This window comes from Emydura macquarii, unplaced genomic scaffold (genome assembly GCF_026122565.2).
Source record: "Emydura macquarii macquarii isolate MOO-44397 ecotype Brisbane River unplaced genomic scaffold, CSIRO-AGI_Emac_v2 contig_2507, whole genome shotgun sequence".
Taxonomy (NCBI): domain Eukaryota; kingdom Metazoa; phylum Chordata; order Testudines; family Chelidae; genus Emydura; species Emydura macquarii.
In genome coordinates, this window is record NW_027132644.1 from 19630 (window position 1) to 42066 (window position 22437).

Consider the following 22437-nt stretch of genomic DNA (forward strand, 5'->3'; position numbering starts at 1 on the left):
GTGTTATGAGAAGTTTAGGTGCCATTGGTTATGTCTGTTTGGTCTGTGTGTGTTTGTAGCTATTTAAAAATGTCATAAAAACATAATATGACAAACCAAAGCCAGACCCAACAACTGCCCTGGCCCTGGCTCTGTCTGCCCTGCCCCGGGGCTGTGACACTGGCAGTGACTCGCTGCAGCTCAGCCCGGGCCCGCTGGGAACAGCAGGAAGGGAAACGCCCCAGCCAGCGCCAGCCAAACCGGCTTCTCTGAGCTCAGGGAAGGGAAAGTGAAACTAACCCGCAGTGGCTGTTCCCGGCCGGGCGGAGGAGCCATGGCTGCTGCCGGGGAGCTGGCCGGGAGCTTCCAGGACCAAGTGACTTGCTCCGTCTGCCTAGAGTATTTCACAGAGCCGGTGACTATCGAGTGTGGGCACAACTTCTGCCGAGCCTGCATCAGCCAGTGCTGGGGGGAGTCGGAGCCAAACTTCCCCTGCCCCCAGTGCCGAGAACCCGCCCAGCAGAGATACCTGCAGCCCAACAGGCAGCTGGGCAACGTGGTGCAGTTAGTGAAACGCCTGAGGCTGCAGGCGGTGCTGGAGCCCGAGGGGGGCAGAGTGTGTGAGAGACACCAGGAGGCTCTGAAACTCTTCTGTCAGGAGGATCAAACCCCCATCTGCGTGATCTGCAGAGAGTCCCGGGCTCACCGCGCTCACACCGCGCTGCCCATCGAGGAGGCTGCCCAGGAGTACAGGGTAGGGCGCAGTTATCGCCGTGGCTGGGAGTTACAGGCCCAGCCTCTGCACTCACAGAGCCCCTGGCCTGGGTCTGAGCAGCCCCGGATTGGAACCTGGGAAGTGCCCGATCCTGGGACCAAAGAAGGTTCCTGGGGCTGATGGTGCTGGGGAGGAGCCGGGCCGGGCCCAGCAGCTCTGCCCGGGGAGTTTCCTTGGAGCTGGGGTCAGTCACGTTTCAGTGGGTTGGAAAAGGGGACGTGGTTCCCCAGCCTCTGCTCAGCGACGATCACAGGGCACAAAGCAAGGACCCGAACCAGCCCCCAGAGCCCTTGTCTGTGTTCGCAGGAGCAAATCCTGAGCCGCCTGCAGCGTCTGAGGGAGGAGAGAGAAGAGCTGCAGGGCCTGAAATCCGACTGGGACAAGGAGAGCGAGAGGCTCCTGGTAGGTGCCCTGCCCCGCCCAGCAGGTTTGCCCAGGGGCGCCAGCGACAGCAGCAGGGGGAGTCTCTGCCCTGTTTGGTGTCTGTAATTCAAGCGGGTGAAGGATTTCCAGGGTCGATGCAGTGAGGGAGTTTAGGGCATTTAAACAGTGCGGGGCAGACTCTGCTCTCAGGTACTGGGTGTAAATCAGGAGTGACCCACTGAAGTCAGTGGGGTTAGGGTCAGATGCTCTTTGACCCTGGTGTTAATTCCCACTGAAGTCAGGGGGTCACACAGGGTAGCTGGAGCAGCCTCTGGCTCTGCCTCTGTAGCACTGGGGGTGAGAGGAGACTAGAACTGCTGAATGTGCATAGGTGTCGCAGGGAGTCAGGGGGAAGCTGGGGAGACATTTGCTGCTCCCAGGGTTTGAGTGTCAGACATTTCCAGTGATGCCATCGGGTGTTTGGGCAGCAGCGTTTGCCAAGGCCTGGTCTACACTGAAATCTGTTGCTGGTACCGTGATGGGGTTTGGGGGGATGATTTTTTGGTGACATTTTTTACTCCTGGCCAGAGCCCTGGTGTAGACACAGTTCTACTGGCAGAGAAGTGACATGAAACGCTCTGTGCAGCCTGGACAAGGCTTTGTGCCATTTCCCATGATCCCCCGCTCTCCCCGTGTCCCTGCCCTGCCCTGCCCCTCTCTGTGCCCCCCAGAGGCAGACAGAAGTGGAGAGGCAGCTGGTGGTGTCCGAGGTTGAGCAGCTGCGCCAGTTCCTGGCTGAACAAGAGCGCCTCCTGCTGGCCCGGCTGGGGGAGCTGGATGAGGAGATCGGGAGGAGGAGGGAGGAAAACAGCACCCAGCTGTGCGAGGAGATTTCCCGGCTCAGCGCCCTGATCACGGAGCTGGAGGGGAAGTGTCAGCAGCCGGCGCCTGAACTGCTGCAGGTGAGACCGTGTCAGACGCGCCCAGAGCCCAGTGCAGGGAGGGGACGGCCCTGAGTCATCTGGGGCTCACAGGGTAACTCAGTGCAGAGAGCGCGGCCTGGGGAGTCTTCTGCAGAGAGACAGGAGTTTGTCAGGGAGGGAAGGAGAGGGAGGCTGGTGAAAGCTGGGCCCCAGGGCTCAGCTCAGGGGCTCTCCCTGCAGAGCATTAGCTCAGCCCTTTAGTGCCTCCACCCCACTGGGGAGCAGCCTGTGGGGCTGGGGCTGTGGGAGCAGAGTGACCCGTCTGGGGCAGTGGCTGGGCTGGGCCGTGGGCACTGACTCTCTGCTCTGTCTCTCGTTCCCCTCTAGGGTGTGAAAAGCACCATGAACAGGTACATCCAGGCTTGTCTGCCCCTCACACCCTGTCGAGCTGGGAAGAGGCTCAGAGACCCAGCTACAGACCAGCCCCCTGCGCCCAGATCCTGGGATGGTCTCACCTTCTGAATCCAGTCCCCCTCGCTCCCCATTGCCCTGGGGCGCCTGGAGCTGTGGCTCTGTGACCTGTCCAGGGGAGGGGATCACCCCACAGCTCTGGGCTGGAGAATCCTCCCTGGGGCCGGTCTGGCTCAGGGGATCATTACTGGGGCTGGGGCGTGTCACCCTGAGGGTCTAGTTGGGACCTGGCCCCAGCTATGTCATGACCCAAAGCCTGTCCCGTGTGAGGGGGCCCAGGGGCCTGTGGGGAAAGAGCCGAGTGTCCCAGCTCACACCTCAGAGGGGCTGTTTCCACGTCCCAGAACCCCCCTCCCCGTGGGAGTGACCAGGCCCCTTGGAGGCTGAGAGGAGACGCTGAGGAGTGGCTGGGCCTGGAGAATGGGCCCCTCTCTCAGCCCTGGGAGCGGCCCCTCCAGGTCCTGGTGGGGAATGTGGGCCGGGCTGGGTGTGAGGGGAGCTGGGGCTGTTGCTGCCCAGGCTGTGTTTTCTCTCTGGACGGAGAGAGGCTGCCAGTTCCCAGGCTGGGTCCCGGCAGATTGTGCAGGCACTAAATTCCCTGGGCAGCAGAGGTCACGGCCCTGTTAGCTCTGCCTGTGGCCCCAGCTCCCACCCGCTCCCCTTTCGGGTGCGGGGACTTAGTGCTGAGGAGGGAGAGGAATAAACACACTCGTGTCTCTGCAGGGGCGAGAAGGCGACGTCTCCACATCCGGTGCCCAAATCCCCTGAGCTGGAAAAGAGAATCCGGGATTTCACTCGAGAGAACAATCTCCAGGGGGCTGTGACAGGATTCCTGGGTAAGGGACGCTCCGAGGGTTTCTCTCTTATAGTGTCCGGGCAGGGACAGGTGGGGGACTCCCACGGGGAAGCTGCGGAGCTGAGACTGCAGGAGGGAGGCCCCCGTTGGTTGGGTTGTTGTCAGTCCCTGAATGTTCATACCGAGCGGGGCAGATCATTCGCAGTCACTGCCGCTCTGGCCTGGCCAGCTGAGCTCAGGGGCTGACTCTCCTGCAGCTGCTGCTGTTCAGAATTTCTGGGTGTTTCTCTCCGGCTCCGATTTGCTGCTCACTGCTCTAGCTCTGCAGTTCAGCCAGCTGAGGTTGAACATGGAGCTGCCACGAGGATCCACAGGGCGAGAATCGGGTCTGTGGGCAATTGCTGCATCCACACCCGCAGCCAGCACTGCTGGTGGGGCAGCCATTGATGGGCTGTGAGCTTGTGGGGCCAAGCACCCCTGGATGCCCTGGGTCCTGCCCAGAGGCCCTGGCTGGCAGGGCCACCCACCCTTGGCCCAGGCAAGCTGTTTAAGGCCTAGGGGAAACTCCTGGAGGCTGCCTTGGTACAAATGTAATTCCCTGACCTGCTGCTGGGTTAGACACTCCCTTGTTCTTGCTTCTTTGCCTTGTCCCAGCCCTGTCCAGCCTCGCTTCTGCCTTGGACCCAGCCCTGCTCCTGCCTTCCTTGACCCAGATAACCTAGTTCTAACTCTCAGCTCCGATTCCTGGCTCTGGTTTGACCCTCTGCTTGGGGATTCGGCTTCTGGCTCTGGCTCTGGCCCTTGGTTCCGTTTCTCAGCACCTGACGCCTGCTCTGATCGCTGTGCTTGGCTGCCCGTGTCCTGGCTCCTGACAGCCACGCTGCTGGGCTGTGATTGTCTCTGTCTGGAGGAGGGGAGCAGGGGGTTGGTGGATTTCTGAGCTCCAGGGAAGCTGTTCTGAGCAGAAAGGCAGATTTCCCATAAAGACATCGATGGCTGAGAACAGGAGCTTGGTGTGAAAGTGCCTTCCCCGCTGCAACTATCCCTGCGGCAGCGCCCTCCTGCTGGGAAACGAGAGAGTCTCCCTCCGATGTGCCCTACGTGGGCAGAGGGACAAGCGGGATATTTCTTGGGAACGTTGGTAGCTGGTCAGCGTGAGACACGTTATCACAGACAGACTCAGGCCAGGTTGTCAGCTCCCTGGTGTCAGTGGAGCTTTGCTGATTTACACCAGCTGAGCATCTGGCCCTAGTGTTTTGAGCACCTTAGGGCAGATTTTCAGAGGTATTTAGGTGTATGGTGGGATTTTCAAATGCCCCAATGCAGGTTAAGCACTTATTGTTACCAGATTTGCCCTTCACCTTGGGGTATGCTCATTTATTACGATTACCTTCCTGGAAGGGGGGGTGTGATTCTAGGGGTGTGATTCTACTAATGTACTGCTTGTGTTACTTGTGTGTTTATAGGGCTACAAGCCCCCTCCCAATGGAGCTATCCTGCAGGACCTAAGGTTTTCAGGGCTGGGTTCCTCCAGCACCAGATTCAAATAAACCCCCCACAGATACACACACACATACACAGTTCAGCTCAACTTAGTGCGTCTGAGCGGACCGGGCTATCAGCACTCTCAGCTGACCCCTTATATGTCAGTAGGCTCAGTGAACTCAGTAGGCTGGGTGACACCACACTCTCAGTGGCTACCCTTATATGCCCCTGTGCAACACACCAGCATAGAGCAGGCTGGGTCCAAACAGCACCTTTTTGGCTACTCCCCTTAATAGCCCCTTGGAATCAATCAGGCTGGGTCAAACAGCACTTGAGCTGCACCCTCATTTGCCCCTGGACCCCATAGACTAGGCAGAGTAGCACTTCCTGGCTGTTCCCTTCATATGCCCCTTTACACCACAATTGTTCTAGCAGTAACCCCCTTGGTGAGCAAACCCCATAAGACTTTTGGGCACTCCAGAGATCTTTGGCTTAGGTAAGAGAAGCGTTGCTACAGAGCAAGATAGGGACCAAGGACACAAAGGAAGAAAATAAAGTTTGAAGAGACAGAGAGAAAGTGGCAACCAGCTTGATTATAACAGTTATTTTATTGCTAGGTATAGAAAACTTATGATGCTAATAGTAATACCAGACAAGGAGATAAAAACAATCAAACACTTACAGTACTACACAATGACAGTGTATTGGAATTGGAGAAAGCTATCCCAGGTTTGATTACAAAAGTAGAAAATTATACCTGGACTAAGAGAGAGAGAGGGGCAGAGAGAGACCACTTGTGTTGGGGGAAGAAGGAGGGGGTTAATCTCACCACTCCATGCAGTTCAGAGGTTCCCAGGAAGAGGCTTGTCAGTTCAGGGTCTGGAGGGCTTTTAGTCTGGCAGAGCCCCCAACACGATCAGTCAAGAAGAGAAGACAGGTTACGGTGGAACTGATGCAGAGTTTGGATCCAAGCATCAGAACAGAGGTTTGAGCTTTGATAGGGGATTTGTAGATGCCAAGTTTGTTTATGGATAAACAATGTCTGGACAAAAGGAGCTGATCATTCCTGGAAGGGTGTCTTTTCTTAAGAGAGGGCTCACAATGCAACCAAGTTTCAGTGTTTTGCATACCAATAACTAGAATGGTCTGATAACTGCGGAACTGGATGTGTACAGGTGTGAGTTCAGTTACATCTAGAGCAGAGATTTCCCAAAATGCAGTGCTTCCCTGTTTCAGCAATCCCAGAGTTCATTGCGTGTTCCATCTTCGATGTAGATGAGGCTTCTGTTCTCCATTCATGTGCTAACTGAGATGCTTATGAGGCATGGGGAGTTGTCTCACCCTTGATGGGAGGGTTTCAATTTTGTCTCCTGCCTTTTCATATTGAGAATGTCTGGTTTCCGGTTCAAGCAGCCTGCAGGGTGGTGGTGGTGGGGGTATTCAGGTGAGCAACTGGGGTTTTGCGCCCTGGTTCCCCAAGAACACAGAGCTGCTAGGTAACACCCTGCCCGGACACACACACACCAGCCAGTGTTAAAATATTCTCCTGGCTACAGTCAGACCCTCACACCGGCCGGGGCAGAGGCTTGTGCTGGAATTATTAGCAAGCCCCATTGAGCCCGGCCCGGCCCAGCAAGGAGCTCGCTTAGCAGATGCTGAAACATGCACCGGCCCGGAGGGCTGTGCTGCCCGCAAGTGGCTCCGCATCCTGTCCGGGGGTTGGGCTTCCTAGGTCAGAGCCTGCCGCATCCACAGCCCGGCTTGCCTGCTGCTCCGTGCCTGCGTCCCCAGCCAGGCAGTGTGGGGCACCCCCTCCCTGCAGCCCAGCCACTGTGGGGCTGGAACCGGCCCCCGTCCCCGGGCCAGTGCCAGGCTCTGCCAACAGGAGCTGCTGAGCCAGGGGCTGTAGGTGATGGAGAGACCTGGGGACCAGCCTGGGCAAACGGGCTGCGTGCCCCAATCCCGGAGCCCCTGGAAATTGGCGTCAGCCCAGGTAATGGAGCCGCTGCCGTTGCCCTGCTGGGATCGGCCTCAGGGACAAAGCTGGGGGAGCACAGGAGTGAACGTTGCAGGGGAGAAGGCAGAGGGTGGAGCTGGAATCAAGGGTCCCTCTTTGATCTCTTTGGGGGTGGGGTGGACAGGAAGGGAAAGGGTGAACAATGGAGCATGGCTGGGGGGGACCCTTTGAAAGGTGCAGATAGATTGACCCCTCTATGGGTGTCTGTCCCCCAGTTCTGAGATGCAATTGCCTCCATGGTGGTTTCTGGTTCAAGCAGCCTTTGGTTTCTGGTTTATGCATGGGCTGGTGGGGGGGTAATTCAGGTGAGCTAGAGAGAGAGAGAGTTGGGGTTTTGCGCCCTGGGTCCCCAAGAACACAGAGCTGCTAGGTAACACTATTTCCCATTGATTTCAATAGGAGTGAAGCGTCTGACCTGCTTCAGCTCTCTGCATCTTTAGGTGCCTAAATCCCAGTGAAAAGCTGCTTCTTGGGCTTTAGGCCTGGTCAGCACCAGAAAATCCGATCCGCAGAACTGTCTGTCAGAGGAATGAAAAATTCACACCCCTAAGTGGCGTAGTTAAGCCGACCTGTATCCCTGCCTCTCAGGGACGTGGGGTAACTGCACCAATGGGGAGAACCCTCCGTCGGCATAGGGAGCATTTACATTGAAGTGCTACAGTGGGTCATCTGTAGCAGTGCCACTGTAGCGGTTTAAGTGTAGACAAGCTCTTAGTGCCTCTTCTCTCACTGACATTGTATCATCTGGAAGCTGTGATTGAATGATTTTTAGCAGTGGTGATAATAGGGATTGTGATTAATTATTGATTTTTCTCTCTTTCCTTGCAGAGGGGCTGGCTGCAGAGAGAGGTGAGAATCCTGAGTAGCTGTTCTAGGGCAGTGTTACCCACAGACTAGGGCACCCCACCCTTTCCCAGTCCGTAGGGCTCCAGAGAAAGGCACCTACTTTTATCCAATTCACACTCTAGGGCTCAGGGTCACCCTCTCCCAATACGTAGGACTCCGGGCATAATTCTCTGTGGGTTTGCAGGATCTTTTACCTGTGATGGAGCCTTACACAGTAATATCCCTACTCTCTATTTATTAATAATTACCAAACATAGTACACTTGCTAAGCATACAGGGCTGTGCTCACCAATCCTCCTCAGGCAGGCGGACTTTCCCTGTTAGCCAGGCAAGGTCAATCTCATCTGGATTCTGGTTGCTACATGTCAGGGTTGTGCAGAGGATTCTAGCAGGTCTGATCTTGGGCGGTGTCTTGGAGGTGGATTCTTCTTCTTCCTTCAGGTCTTTCCTTCTTATTTTTCTTGTTCCCCTTTTCTTCTTCTAGCTGGTCTGCCTCTTCGACCCCAGTTTTTATAGTGAAACATGAGTCCTGCTTAGCTACACCTTAACCAATCTTATTACAAAATAAATCTTTGACTAATCTTAACATATTGCAAAATAATTCTTTAAGCAATCGTACCCGACCACCTTAATTAACCACACTTAGTTCTCTTTGTTATGTAACAGCCAGAAACAATCAAAGAACCAAACAGAAATCATTCAGATACAGAGCAGAGAAGTGGGTCCCATACAGACAAAACAATAAGAAGTGTAGAGTTTACAACCACAACTGTCGATAAGTGATTCCTTCCCAGACAGATGCTATCAAACAACGTTTTCTTTAAGCATCTTAAGATCTGTTTCTGTATCTGGTGGTGGTCGGTACTATTAGGACAGCAGCACCTTCTTAACAGCCTGATACTCCATTGTCTGGATGTAATGTCAGGAGGGTGAAGATGTGACTGCATGCTGCTTAGCTTATGGCTGCTGTCTCTCCTGCTATGGCTGCTACTGCTTAGCCAAAAAACAAGGCCTCAGACCTTACAGCAGGGCACAGCAGCTGCTGGGAGCCTGTTCCCCTGTATGGAGCAGCCCCTGGGCTGGGCGGGTGTGCAGTGATCTGCACAGGAGAGAAACCCAGCAGGTGAACGTGGGAGAAGAACATGGGACAGAAAAGACAAAACAGAGTCAGAACCTGTCCAGCCCTGGGCTGTTGTGAGACGGTGCAGAGCTGGGTGCGGTGGGAACAGGCCCATGTACCTGGCTAGAGCGGCTGCTGCACCGTCAGGGCTGTTTGCGTCGGGACAGCAGGGTCTGCCCCCCCTGCACTGGACCCTGCTCCAGGTGCCCCTGCAGTGTGAATTCTCACCTCTCTCTGCTGGTTTGTTCCAGGACTCAGAAGAGCCCAAGAATTTGCAGGTAACTGAGGCCAAACCTGTGTCAGTGACTCCAGCCCCTCCCCTGGCAGAGATTCTCCCCTCTCCTGCAGCTGCTCCTGGCACCAGCGCCCCGTAGTGCCCAAAACCTGGGCTCCCTCCCTGTGACCGGCCAGAGTCAGCACATCCCGGCTCCCCTCCCACCGGCCCCGGCACAGCTGGGCTCCGGCCAGTTCTGACCCTGGCCCATGAGCCTGTTGGGATCCTGAGCTCGTCTTCCTGGTGCCTCATCCTAGGGAATCACTGACCCTGGGGAGCATCCTGTCCCCTCCCCCTGTCGCTCTGTCCTGGGCAGGGCACCCCAACCTGTCACCCCTCCCGGGCAGAGTCCCAGGCCCTGAGAGACTCGCTTGCTGCCCCAGGCTGGCCAGGCCCAGGGTATCCAGCAGGGCCGTTGGTTCTGGCACCGCGCTCGCTGCCAGAGCTCCCAGCCCCTGACCCAGCCCGGCCTGTTGCCCAGTGCTGACCCCTCCCTGCAGGTGGGGACGCTGCAGCCCTGATGGCTGAGCCCCCCCACCTGCCGCTGCCTCTGCTGCTGCTCTCGCTGGCTCAGCACGTGCTGGGACCAGTGCGGCGCTGCTGGGGCGATTCCTTCCCCTGGCACCTGGATTATCTGTGTCTGGGGCGAGTGGGCAGGGACCTGCTCAGAGACACACGCCCTGTGCTGCACCCAGAGGGCCGAGACCAGCCCCGGTCGGACAGCAAAGTGCCACCACACAGGGATTAACCCTTTCCTTCCAGCCACCCACCAGCCCCTGACCGGGCAGTGCCACTCGACTCCCCCTGCTCTGATCCCAGGGACCCACGTCCAGTGCTCGGGGAATGGCTGGGTGACCGTGTGGGGCAGAGTAACTAGGACACTCTGCAATGGGGAAGGCCCCGCACTGTCACGCAGCCCCTAGGAGCTGGGCAGGGAGCGTTATTACTGACATAGCGCCCACCAGTGAGCCATCCTCGCACCTGCCCCTCCCCCCAACTATCCTATGCACCCTGGAGCCCCCCATCACTTCACCTCCATACACCCTGTCAGCCACTTCTCCCCTTTCCCTCTCGGCTCCTATGTCTCCCATCCCTCCCCTTGACCCGTCTGTGCCTCCCCTGATCCCCTCTTCCACCCTGGGGTCCATCCCTCTCTCTGGTCCAGCCTGTCACTCGACTTCCCCCTGGTCCCTGCCACTCTCCTCCCTAGTTCCAGCCCCTCTCCTCCCCTCCTTGTGTCTGCCCCTCTACTCAACCTCCCTCAATCCCCCTTTCCCTTGCCTCCCCCTTCTACCCTCCTGCTGCCTGCCCCTTCCCTTCCCCTGTGACATTGGCCAGGTATAATCTGGATTATTGTACATCTGTGCACACCCTGATTTTCACCACCACCCCCCCCCCCGCACCTGGCACCCACTTCTCCCCTCTCCCTTTCCCTGCTTTTGCCTGCCCCTTCCTTTCCCTCCTGTCCTGCTGGCACCTGTCCTCACCCTCTGCCCCCAGCACCCACCCCTTCCCTTCCCCCTCTACCCTGTGATGCCTGCTCCTCCCTTTGCCCCTTGTTGAACCTGGTGTCTGCCCCATCCCACACCCACCACTGTCCCCCCAGCGCCTGCCTCTCCCCCAGTCTGCCCCCGGTGCCTGCCTCTTTCTTCTCCTACCCTGGCCTCCAACCCTTCCCCATCCCCTAGCACAAGCCCCTTCCCTCTCCCCCCCAAACCCCTGCCCATCCCCTCGCCCCGCTCTGCCTCCCTGGCTCCTGCACCCCTCACTCCCTCCAGTCTCCTGGGGCCAGCCCCTCCATTTGCTCCTCCTCTGGGGCCCTTCTCTATCCTTGCCCCCATCTCCCTCCCTGGTGCAAGCCCCTTCCCTCACCACTATTTGGGCCCCTGGCATCTACCCCTCACCCATTCCCTTTACCCTCTGGGTCCCACCCCTCCCCTTATCCTCCCTCTGCCCTCCTGATACCCACCCCTCCCTTTGCTCCCCACTGCCCCCCTAGGGCCTGTTCTTCCCACCCCTCTCTTCTGAGCCCCCTGTGCTTATCTGCTTTCTCGCCCCCCATTTTCCCTCTGGCTCCTGCCCCTCCCCCTGTGCCCTCCTTGCATCCACCCTCCACTAGCTCCCCTCAGCCCTCCTGGTGCCTGCCCCTTCCTCACTCCCCTGGGACCCTAGCGCCCACCTCTATCCTCCTCCCCCTCTGCCTCTTGATGTCTGCCCCTTCTCTCACTCCACTGTTGCCCCCTGGGATCTGCCCCTTCCCTCCCCCATCTCCCAGGGGCTCCTCTTCCCCCTTAGCCCCCCTGACACCTGCCCCTCCCATCACCCCACTCTACCCCCTGGCACCCGCCCCCCCTCACTCTGCTCTCCAGTGCCCTGCCCTAGACACCCGCACTGCCCCCGGGCTCCTGCCTCACTCTGTGCCCCCTGGTGCCTGCCCCTCCCTTCACCCCCCTCTGTTCTCCTGTTGGCTGCTCCTTCCCTTCCCCCCACTGCCCTTGTGCCTGCCCCTCCTCTGCCCCTCCTCTGCCTCTCCCACCATCAGCCTGTCCCCTCCCCTGTCCCTAGGCTGCTCTCCCCTGCCCTGCCCCTGCTGACACCATCCCACCCAACCCCTCCCCCACTCTTCTTCCCCTCAAGTTTGCTCCCATGGGCAGAGGGGCCCTGACTCCCCTTAACGAGCAACAACCCCCTCCCCCAGCTATTAACGGGGATGCAGGTTAATTTCCCTTTGATCCCCGTGACCGGCCCCGGCCCTGACTCTGTGACTCTCTCCCCAGTGGACGTGACTCTGGATCCAGACACGGCAAATCCCTGGCTCGTCCTGTCTGAGGATCGGAAACGTGTGAGACTCGGAGACACACGCCAGGATCTGCCCGACGATCCTGAGAGATTTGATACTCCCTGTGTGCTGGGCGCTGAGGGGTTCCCAGGCGGGAGGCGTTACTGGGAGGTGGAGGTGGGAGACAAGCCTGACTGGGCTCTGGGGGTTTGTAGGGAATCTGTGAGGAGGAAGGGGAAGGTCAAACTCACACCTGAGGATGGATACTGGGCCGTGTGGCTGAGGGATGGGACATACAAGGCCCTCACCTCCCCCTCAGCCCCCCTCCCCGTGAGCGTCAGGCCCAGCCGGGTGGGGATTTTCCTGGACTATGAGGCGGGCGAGGTCTCATTTTACAATGTCACTGACAGGTCCCAGCTCTTCACTTTCACTGACACCTTCTCCGGGATGCTTCGCCCTTATTTCAGTCCTGGTTACAGTGATGGGGATGAAAACGTGGCTCCCCTGATCATCTGCCCGGTCCCAGCCCAGGCTGGAGGGAATCTCTGTCCCTGACAGCGACACCCGCAGCAGAGACTGTCCCCTCCCAGTGCTGAGCAGCCCCCAGGCCTGTGCCCAGGGAAGGGTCTAAAGGGCATCACCCGCCTGCCCCCCGCCAGCCCCCTCAGTTCCCAGCACCAGGCCTGTTGGATGGGGGAGGGGAGGGGGCAGAGAATGGTGTGAGGGGAACTGGATGCTGGGCTGGGGGGCAGGGTAGGGAATGTGTGGGTTGTGTGGTGCAGCATCAGGGTTGGATGCTGAAGGTGGGGTGGGGAGGGGGCTGCAGCGGCAGGAAGGGAAGAGCCCAGCTGACACGAGGAAGACTCTGGAGGGATGTAATCAGGGGGGAGGGGAGAGGCCCAAGGAGGAAGAGCCCCTGGCAGAAATGAGGGGGGAGGGGAGGAGACCAGTGAGCCTGATGGGGCCAGTGAGCGAGGGGAAGGTCCCGGCATTTCCTGCCCTGGGGGAGTCTCTGCTCATGGCGGGGAGTGAAACGGCCACAGGGGGCAGTGCGGGGGCAGGGGTGAAAGTGCCGGGGCCCTGCTGTACGGGCCGCTCTGCGCTGCAGCCTCAGCCTGTGAGGGGAGCTGGTCCCAGCGGGATGGGGGGAGAGTGGGGAGAGCTGGGGGAGGGGATTCGGTAGCTGGGCCAGTGGAAAGGAGGTGAGAGCCCAGCTCCAGGGCTTTGTGAGCGAGGGGCCAGGCTGGGGGAGGTAGGACCTACTCATGGGAAGGAGCCCAGGCAGCTTTTCCTGTCTCCCTATGTGTTTGCCCACCCCGGTGCAGTACGACAAACGGCTGCCGGCACAAGGTGATCCCACTAGGAAATATGGACAGACAGCTCGTGTCTTCTGCTGCCCCACCTCAGTTTGTTGCCCCTCACCTTCCCCATTCCCTGGCCCAGGGGTAGCAGATGGTGACGGACAGGGATCAGTCACTCCTGTCAGAATATACTACCCCTGTGAAATCTCAGTGTAAAATTTGGAGAGGAAAAAGAGAGATTGTTCTAATTTAGAAAAAGTTATTATTCTAATAATGTTTCAGTATGTTAATTTACATTGCAACAACATGCCTTTAAGCAGATTTTTGTAAATGGAATTAAAATTTATTTTTTGTCTTCACTCACATGTACATTGAAATTTAACTTCTCTAAATGGCGTCATTGGTATTTCAACAGTGTCATTTCAAGAAATACAAAATATTTATCCTAACAAAATAATCATAGAACTGTCAGAGCAGGTTGTTCAATTTCATGTGCATCATAATGACCATGTGTTATAAACAGCCCAGATGGACGTGTTGTGCAGCTGCTCTCTCTCGCTCTACTTATTGTCTTCACTGGTTCGTCTTTGAGTGCTCGCTCATGTCCATTCCACTATAGGTGTGTGCACGCCTCCGTGCACGGTTACCTGGAACTTTTTTCCTCTTAGCAGATTCCGTAGGGCCGGCTCTGGCGCCCCCTGGAGCCCCGCGCACATGCCGCGGTATATGAGGCGCTGCCGCCCCTACACCCCTTCTTTCCGCCTGTGACGGTTGCTGGAACTAGCCTTGCTCACAGCAAGTACTATGCCCCTTGTTTGGACTTGTTCCTTCTCTGAGTTTAATTTCAGTTAGTTAAGTGGTGTTAAGTGTAGTTAGAGATAAGGCAGTCCCTGCTGGGACTTCGCATGGTGGGGCCATGCCCTGGTCGCCAGAATTCAAGCCGTGTGCCTCCTGCGGGAAGGCTTTCCCACTCATTGACCCCCACAACTGCTGCCTTAAGTGCCTGGGGGAAGCCCACAGAAAGGACAAGTGCAAAATCTGCAAGCCTTTCAAACCGAGGACTCAAAAGGACGGAGAAATCCAGTTGAAAGCCGTGCTGATGGAGGCAGCACTCCACCCAGCATCCAAGCCAACCTGCTGCACCTCGGTACCGAGTGCATTATCGGTACAGAGCGCGCCGTCGACACCGCCTGCAACTCGGCACTATGCAACTTCACCGGTACCGAAGAAGATGAGAAAGCAGCGCGCGGCACGTGGACACTCCCCTGCGCTGTCGGTACGGGCAGGTCGAGTGTGGAGATGCACCGACATCGGCTCATCGAGACTCTTTCTCCGGTGCCTGCATCTCCTGTTAGGGGCCTCCCCCGACTCCTGGGAGTGGGAGAGTGCCCCTGCCGACACCGTCAACACTGGAGGCTTTTCAGGTGGCAAGAGCCGTGTTGGCCTTGCCTATGTGGCCTCCGCCCTGCCCTCTGCTGAGCGAGAAGGGGCCAGTGTCACAGGGGAAACCCGCGTTGGGTCCCCCTGAAAGGCGGAGGAGATCCCCGGTATGGGGAGGAAGATCTCCCGCCAAACGGTCACCTAGGGTAGAGCAGAGCCGCTCCACTAGTAGTCGCTCCAGGTCGGTGTTGTTGAGCCAACCTGCACTGACACTTGACATGGAGTCTCCCTCTCGGCACTGATGTTGATCCCTGGCACCGGAGGCAGGGCAAGCCAAGAGGTGGCACCAGTGAAGGTCTGCCAGGCAGTGCTCGGACAGCTCCCGTTCCCGCTCTCCGGCACCGAGGAGTTCGCCCGCACCAAGACAGTGCAGAACCCAGTCAGCGGAGTCTGGCTCGGTACCGAGGAGTTTGGGATGGTGCCGACCTCAGTCACTGAAGTCTTCCACAGAGCCGCAAGGCAAGAGGCGTCAGAAACCGTCAGTACCGAGACAATGCTCCGGTACCACCAACTCTTCGGAGCGCGACCCCACTCATTGGCACCTCTCGCAGTGATGGAGGCAGTCCTCATCATCCTCCAGGTCAGAGGCGTTGAGGGGGCAGTCTCCGGCACGGAAGGGTGCCTGTGACTGGGGACAGACACGGTACCACAGGTCTAGGGCCTCTGACTCCGATGATGCCTCAGGGTCTCTCAGGGGGGACATTCGGGTGAGTCAATGCCCCCACGCTGGCCCAGGGACAATGGCCACAAGAATGGCCTTTAGGGCCCCCATCCAGGTGGGACATGGGCCCCAATCCATTAAATCGTCAGGGGTGCAGTCCGTGCCTCCTGTACAGGAGAAGGCCCATTGGCATCACTCCTTGGATGAGGAGTCGGACCCCCCAGGAGGAAACCTCAGCAGGTACAACCTTTTTCCAGGAGGGGGCTCACCCGCAGGCTGCACCACTGCAATCCTCCTCCTCCTCACCTGATGAGGCAGTCTCCCAGGACCACTCTGCACCACTGGACGATTTCAGGGCGCACCAGGAGCTGCTCAAACGGGTTGCCTCCAACTTGGGGCTGGAAGTGGAGGAGCTAAAAGAGGCCACAGATAGCCTCTTCAATGTGCTGGCGGCAGCTGCCCCAGCTCAAGTGGCCCATCCTGTCCACAAAAGGGTCCTTAAGATCGTGCAGGCCCTGTGGCAAACCCTTCCTCGGTCGCCCCAATGTCAAAGGCGGCTGAGAAGAAATATTACGTCCTGGCCAAGGGGTTTGAGTATTTGTTCCCCCATCCTGCCCCGGGTACCCCTGGTAGTAAATGCTGCGAACCAGCGGGATAGGCAGGGTCAGCCAGGGTTGACTCCCAAGAATAAGGACAATAAGAAGCTGGACTTGTTTGGGAGAAAGATTTATTCAACGGCAAGACTTCAGTTTCGGATTACCAACCAGCAGGCTCTCCTGGGCAGGTATAATTTCAACCTGTGGGACTCTGACAATTCGCTGAGGCCCTGCCCCAGGACCAGGCCACAGACTTTAACACTATCGTGGAGGAGGTAACCACGATAGCTAGAGCAGCGCTCCAGACGTCCTGGGACGCTGCTGACTCAGCAGGTAGGGCTACAGCCTCCGCCATTTGTATGCGAAGGTGCTCGTGGCTGCAATCCTCGGGCCTGTTCCAGGAGGCGCAACAGTTTATCCAGGACCTCCCCTTTGCTGGGTCGACCTTATTCTCGGACCAGACTGATGAGAAGTTGCACGGTCCGAAGGACTCCAGGGCCACGCTTCGCTCCCTGGGCCTTTAAATGCCCCAGTTTTCTAGGCGTCAGTCATGCCCCCAGGCACAGCAGCAGCCAAGGTCTCAGCCCAGGCCTTTCCAAACCTATAGACAACGGGATAGAAATAGGGGGTTTAGACGAAGGAATCAGCCCCCTAGCTCATCCTCAGCTCCCCAGCAAGGGCCCCCCAGGAGGTTGGTCAACCAGAGGAGGTAGTTTTGACGGTGCGCCCGAGGGTGGTGCCCCGACTGCTTTCCTGGATCCATCCCGGCCCTTCCTGAGCAGGCTAAGACCTTCTATCCAGAATGGGCCAAAATCACTTCGGACTGTTGGGTCCTTGGGGGGGCTATGCCCTGCATTTTACGTCTACCCTCCGCCAACAACCCTCCCCCTCCATCCCTCTTCAGGGACCCCTCTCACGAGCAATTCCTCTCACAGGAGGTGGACACCTTCCTCAACATGGGAGCAGTGGAAATGGTCCCTCAAGGCAGAAGGGGGAAGGGTTCTATTCGAGGTACTTCCTCATCCCCAAGGTGAAGGGGGGTCTGAGACCCATATTAGACCTGTGTCATCTAAACAAATATGTCAAAAGACTCAAATTTCACCTGATCTCCCTAGCTTCCATAATCCCTTCCCTGGATCCAGGAGACTGGTATGCTGCCCTCGACCTCAAGGATGCATACTTTCATGTGTCTATCCTCCCCAGCCACTGGCAATTTCTCCACTTCATGGTGGCTGGCTCCCACTACCAGTTTACAGCCCTGCCCTTTGGCCTATCTTTGGCTCCTAGGGTATTCACCAAGTGCATGGCAGTAGTGGCTGCCCTCCTAAAACGAAAAGGTGTGCAAATTTTTCCTTACCTGCATGATTAGTTGATCAGGGGCAGGTCCAGGTCCTAAGTGCAGGACAGCATGACCCCCACTTGCTCCATGTGCGGCAGGCTGGGACTGCTCATAAACGAGCAGAAGTCCACATCAACCCCAGTGCAATGAATAGAGTTAGTTGGGGCTACCCTGGACACTTCCCAGGCCAGAGCCATACTTCGAGGCGATGGTCTCTATCATCTCCCAGCTGCAGCCATGCTTCCAGGCCATGGCACTGCTCTACAGAAGTCTCCATTGGCGCCCAGCTGCAGTGCTTGGGGAGGTGATGGTCTCTATCATCTCCCAGCTGCACCATGCCCCACCACAACAGCCAGGCACTGCCTACAGCTGTTAGGCCACATGGCGCCTGTACGTATGTAGTGAGACTCGCTCGCCTGAGACTCAGACCACTTCAGGCTTGGTTAGCCTCAGTATATGTTCTGAGCAGACACCCACTGGACCAGGTGGTCAGTTCCCCCGCCCGTCCTAGCCTCCCTAGACTGGTGGCGGACTCCCCGGGCAGTGCTGAAGGGCGTTCCATTCGAGGAACTAGTCCTGTCAGTCACCCTAATTTCTGATGCTTCGGATGTAGGTTGGGGGGCCCACATCAGCGCCAACCTAGGCACTCAGGGGGTCTGGTCAAGGGAGGAGAGGCACCTGCACATCAGTGTGAAGGAGCTGAGGGCCATCTGCCTAGCGTGCAAGGTGTTCCTCCAATTCCTGACAGGCAGGGTGGTGCAGGTGCTGACGGACAGCACCGCGGCACTCAACCAGGGCTCAAGCCTCGTCTACAGCCTTCCTGGAGAGAGTGCCCTGCAGGACATCTGCAAAGCTGCCACCTGGTCATGGGTGCACACCTTCACGTCCCACTAGCCATTGTCCAGTAGGTTAGACAGGATGTAGGATTTGGCAGAGCTGTGCTGAGGGCAGCTCACCGGTAACTCCGACCCACCTCCAAAGGCATTGCTTGTTAGTCACCTGTATTGGAATGGAGATGAGCAAGCACTCAAAGACAAAAACAAGGTTGCTTACCAGTAACTGCTGTTCTTCGAGATGTGTTGCTCATGTCCATTCCACACCCACTCCCCCGTCCCTGCTGCCGGAGTTGGCAGAAAGAAGGGACTGAGGGGGCGTAAGGCCTGCAGAGCCTCATATACTGCAGCATGTGCACAGGGCTCCAGGGGGTGCCGGAGCCGGCCCTACACGATCTCCTGAGGGGAAAAAAGTTCCGGGTCACTGTGCACAGAGGCATGCACACACCTATAGTGAATGGACATGAACACACATCTCGAAGAACAGCAGTTACTGGTAAGTAACCTTGTTTTTCATGTGCCCAAAGTCGGTGGTTCACCATATGCAGATGCTCTGTGAACGCAAACAATAATCCGGCATTGTTTGTTTGCATGGCACATAGCATGTCAGGCTCCTGGCGTTCCAGTTCCCATTGGGCGGTCATGATATACTGCGCGACCAGCCGCGCTGTGTTCAGAACATTGACAGCAACAGTGGAGAGCAGTGCAGGATCCATCCTTTTAGCTAGAGATGGCGGGCGCTCAGGAAACGGGGGCCGTTGAAAAATGCTGCGAAACGCAGTCAGAAACCCACAGAACGACGGGATGGAAATCACTGCGTCATGGGACGTTTAGCCTGTACCCGTGATGCACTGTGGCCCAAACGTCTTCCCACAACTGCTAGCGGCACAAAGTGTCGAGTTGCAGAGTGGGATAGATTCCCACAGCGCACTGCTCTCACTGTCGATGCTAGCGCTCTGGGTGTGGATGCATTTCGGCGACACAGTGAGTGCAGTGCTGTGTGTTCGGGTGCGAGCACTGTAATGACAGTGCATTTTGATCACCGCTGTAACTTGCATTGACAAAATTTTCTAGTGTAGATAGGGCCAAAGTATTCGAGGATGTATTTCATCAGGCCCTGCAGACTTGAAGACATCTAACTTGTTGAAGTAATTATTAACTTGTTCTTTTCCAGTTTTAGAATCACATCCTACCCCTTTTACACTGATGTTCACTAAGGCCTTGTCTACACTAGCACCCATGCCAGCAAAACTTTTGTCGCCCAGGCTGTGAAAAAAACACCCCAGGCGACGTAAGTCCCGCCGGCATAAGCGCCTGTGTGGACAGCGCTATGTCAGTGGGAGATGCTCTGCTGCCGACATAGTTACCGCTGCTCGTTCAGGTGGTTTTATTCGGCGGGGGCTCTGCAGATCTGAGCTGCCACAGGCAGCGAGGACCCTGGACCTCCAAGCCACCAGCCCCAGAGGTTTCAGCTGCCATGAGCGATGAGGGCCCCAAAGCTCTGAGCTGCCATCCCCAGATCCATGAGCTGTTGTGGGTGGCAGGGGACCCAGAACTGTCAGCTGCTGCTGCTGTGGTGGCTGCTGGAGTTCCTTCCTCCCACTTCTTCCCCAGGGATCAAGCTTCAGTCGTCCCCCATCATCCTCCTCTTAATATTTTTAGTAAAAGTCACAGACAGGTCACGGGCTGCCGTGAATTCTTGTTTACTGCCCGCAACCGGTGCGTGACTTTCACTAAAATTAACCATGACAAAAATCTTCACCTTAGTCATAATGGACAAGAAACTCACCATGAGTTCCCAGCGTGTTGCTGTGGCAAAAAGGGCTAAGGTGATCCTTGGATGTATAAAGAGGGGAGCTGGAGGGGGAGCAGGGAGGTTATTTGACTTCTGTATCCGGCATTGGAAAGACCAACTTTACAGTGTCGAGTACAGTGCTTGTGTCCACAATTTAAAAGGGATGCTGAAAAATTGGAGAAGGTGCAGAAAAGAACCACAAAAATGATTCAAGGTCTGGAGAAAATGCCTTACAGTGAGAGACATAAAGAGCTCAATCTGTTTAGCTTAGCAAAAAGAAAATCAAGTGGAGGAGAAAACACCGGGTCACAGCTGGCTCTTTAATCTAGCACAGAAAGATACGATGCGAACCAGTGGCTGGAAGCCAAAGCGAGACAAATTCCTATTAGAAATAAAGCCCCCGTTTTTAACAATGAGGTCGATTAACCAAGGCAAGTGGTGGATTCTCCATCCCCTGATGTCTTTGCATCCAAAGTGGATGCTTTTCTGAAATATGCTTTAGTCATACACGCAAGTGACTGTGCTCAATACCAGAGTAACTGGGTGACATTCTCTGGCCTGTGTTACACAGGGGATCAGACTAGATTATCTAAATCTGGCCTTTAAATCTATGAATCTATAAATAAGAGGTGTCCTATAACTTGGTACTACCCAGCTTTTAATGCTTTGCATTGGGGGATATGACACTCACCCAACTTTAATCTTTTTATAACAAATATTTGTCTATGAAATTGCAATTGAGTAGCAGCTTTGCTATATTTAAGGTTGAGACTTGCTTACTGTTGGGACAGACAACGTTTTGGAGTGCAATAAAATCCACATTTTACTCCGATTGTCTTGAAAACTGCTTAGCCTCTTCGGAACCTGGGATAGGGATAAAGATCCAAATTTGGGGTCATTTGAGCAAGGGACTGCTGACGTGGAATGTACCAGAACTCTTCGTTTCCTGGTGGTCAGAGTTTCAATGCAGTGAACTCAGAATTCTGGAAGGGCACAAGGCACGAGTGGGAAACATGAACTCATGTTAATGATGTTTTGGAGCATGTCATGGACTGTTGGACTTATCGAGGTTACAGAGAATCCCTGGGGGCTGAGCTAAGCACTAGGGGACAAGTTCTGAGCTATTTGCACTTCTCAATTCTGGGGAAAGTGTTGACATGTGTTGAGTAAGAGCCCTGCCCTGATAAGAACGATTCTGTGGAAAGAGTTATTTTCAAAGAATCTGTGGTTCACACGCAGGTCAACCCAGATCTGAGATAAAATACAACATGAAATTTTTGTTCTGAAATGTGGAAATTTGGCCAACCCCAGATCCAGAAGTAAAGGTATTGAAAGGTGAAGTAACACAGCACTGTGTCCAGTGTACTCCTGTGGGCTCCGATATCTTTTCTCCAGGTAAAAGAGGGGAAGCAGATGAGAAAGCAAAAGCCAAGTATTGTTTATTATTAAAGGGAAGAGACCCCTTGGGAAGAGGCCCAAGGGGTCTCTAGTTAGTATCAAAATCCATCCACCATTTCTCCCTGTGCTGAGAAGTCCACATGCCGGATGCACTCTCTGGTCCATCTCCACCCTGGTCTCATGTTTCACTAAGGCCTGGTCTATACGTGGGTTCACCCCAGTTCAGACATCCATGGCCTGTGACTGGTGTAGCTTCATTGGTTCAGATCCCCAAGGGCAGGCAGGCAAAGCTGGTTTCAAGCAGGGTGAATCTCCAGCCACGCACATGGCACCACTCCTGGCCGGCACCAGGGATTCGTGCACTGGCAGCTGCTTCAATTACTGGCCCTGATGGCTGAATCCCCAGGGAAGACACTGCCAAGGCTACCAGCACAGCCAGAGACTCAGCTATACCTCAGCCCATCCCCAGGGCACTGGCAGCTTTCATTTCCTCTCAGTAATTCCTGGGTCCCTTGATTTAGGTGGTTGGGCACTTCAGAAGGCCCCAGATTGGCCCTTTCACGGTGATGTTGTCGATGACTCAGTGCCTGAGGATTTGTCAGGGAATCTGCACTTTGAGTTCACCTCACTAACCCCCAAAGATGTAACGAGCCCCTGACCAGCTCTGCCTGTAAATGCGCAGCGGGTCACACGAGACATTGACCTGCTCGAACCCTGTCCCTGGACGTGGGATTTTAGAACTAGCTTCACCATCCTCCTCCACCTCCTGCTTTGTGTTTGGTCACTTTCCTTGTCATTGACTGTGTGAGCCATGTGCCCGGGGGACCGGTGCCCATCTGGGCTGGGGAAGAGCGTGTCACCTGGCAGCAGGAAGCAGGTAGCCTGGAGGGTCCTGCACTTAGGACGGAAGAATCCCATGCACGGCTACAGACTGGGGACCGACGGGCTAGGCAGCAGTTCTGCAGAAAAGGACCTGGGGGTTACAATGGACAAGAAAGTGGATACGAGTCAACAGTGTGCCCTTACTGCCAAGAAGGCTAATGCCATATTGGGCTGCATTAGTAGGAGCATTGCCAGCAGATCGAGGGAAGTGATTGTTCCCCTCTATTCGGCATTGGTGAGGCCACATTTGGAGTACTGTGTCCAGTTTTGGGTCCCCCACTACAGAAAGGATGTGGACAAATTGGAAAGTGTCCAGCAGAGGGCAACAAAAATGATTTGGGGGCTGGAGCACAAGACTTATGAG

General features: G+C 56.2%; 1 protein-coding gene across 1 annotated transcript; it reads left to right on the forward strand.

Moving 5' to 3' along the window:
- The first annotated feature begins 313 nt into the window (after nucleotides 1–313).
- LOC137163322 (zinc finger protein RFP-like) lies at nucleotides 314–12544 on the forward strand. The gene is made up of 8 exons (XM_067563498.1): nucleotides 314–733; nucleotides 1061–1156; nucleotides 1849–2079; nucleotides 2428–2450; nucleotides 3235–3347; nucleotides 7638–7658; nucleotides 9027–9053; nucleotides 11827–12544. Exons 1-8 carry the CDS (start codon nucleotides 314–316, stop codon nucleotides 12381–12383), a joined length of 1488 nt encoding a protein of 495 aa, XP_067419599.1. The 3' UTR covers nucleotides 12384–12544.
- The last annotated feature ends 9893 nt before the right edge of the window (nucleotides 12545–22437 follow it).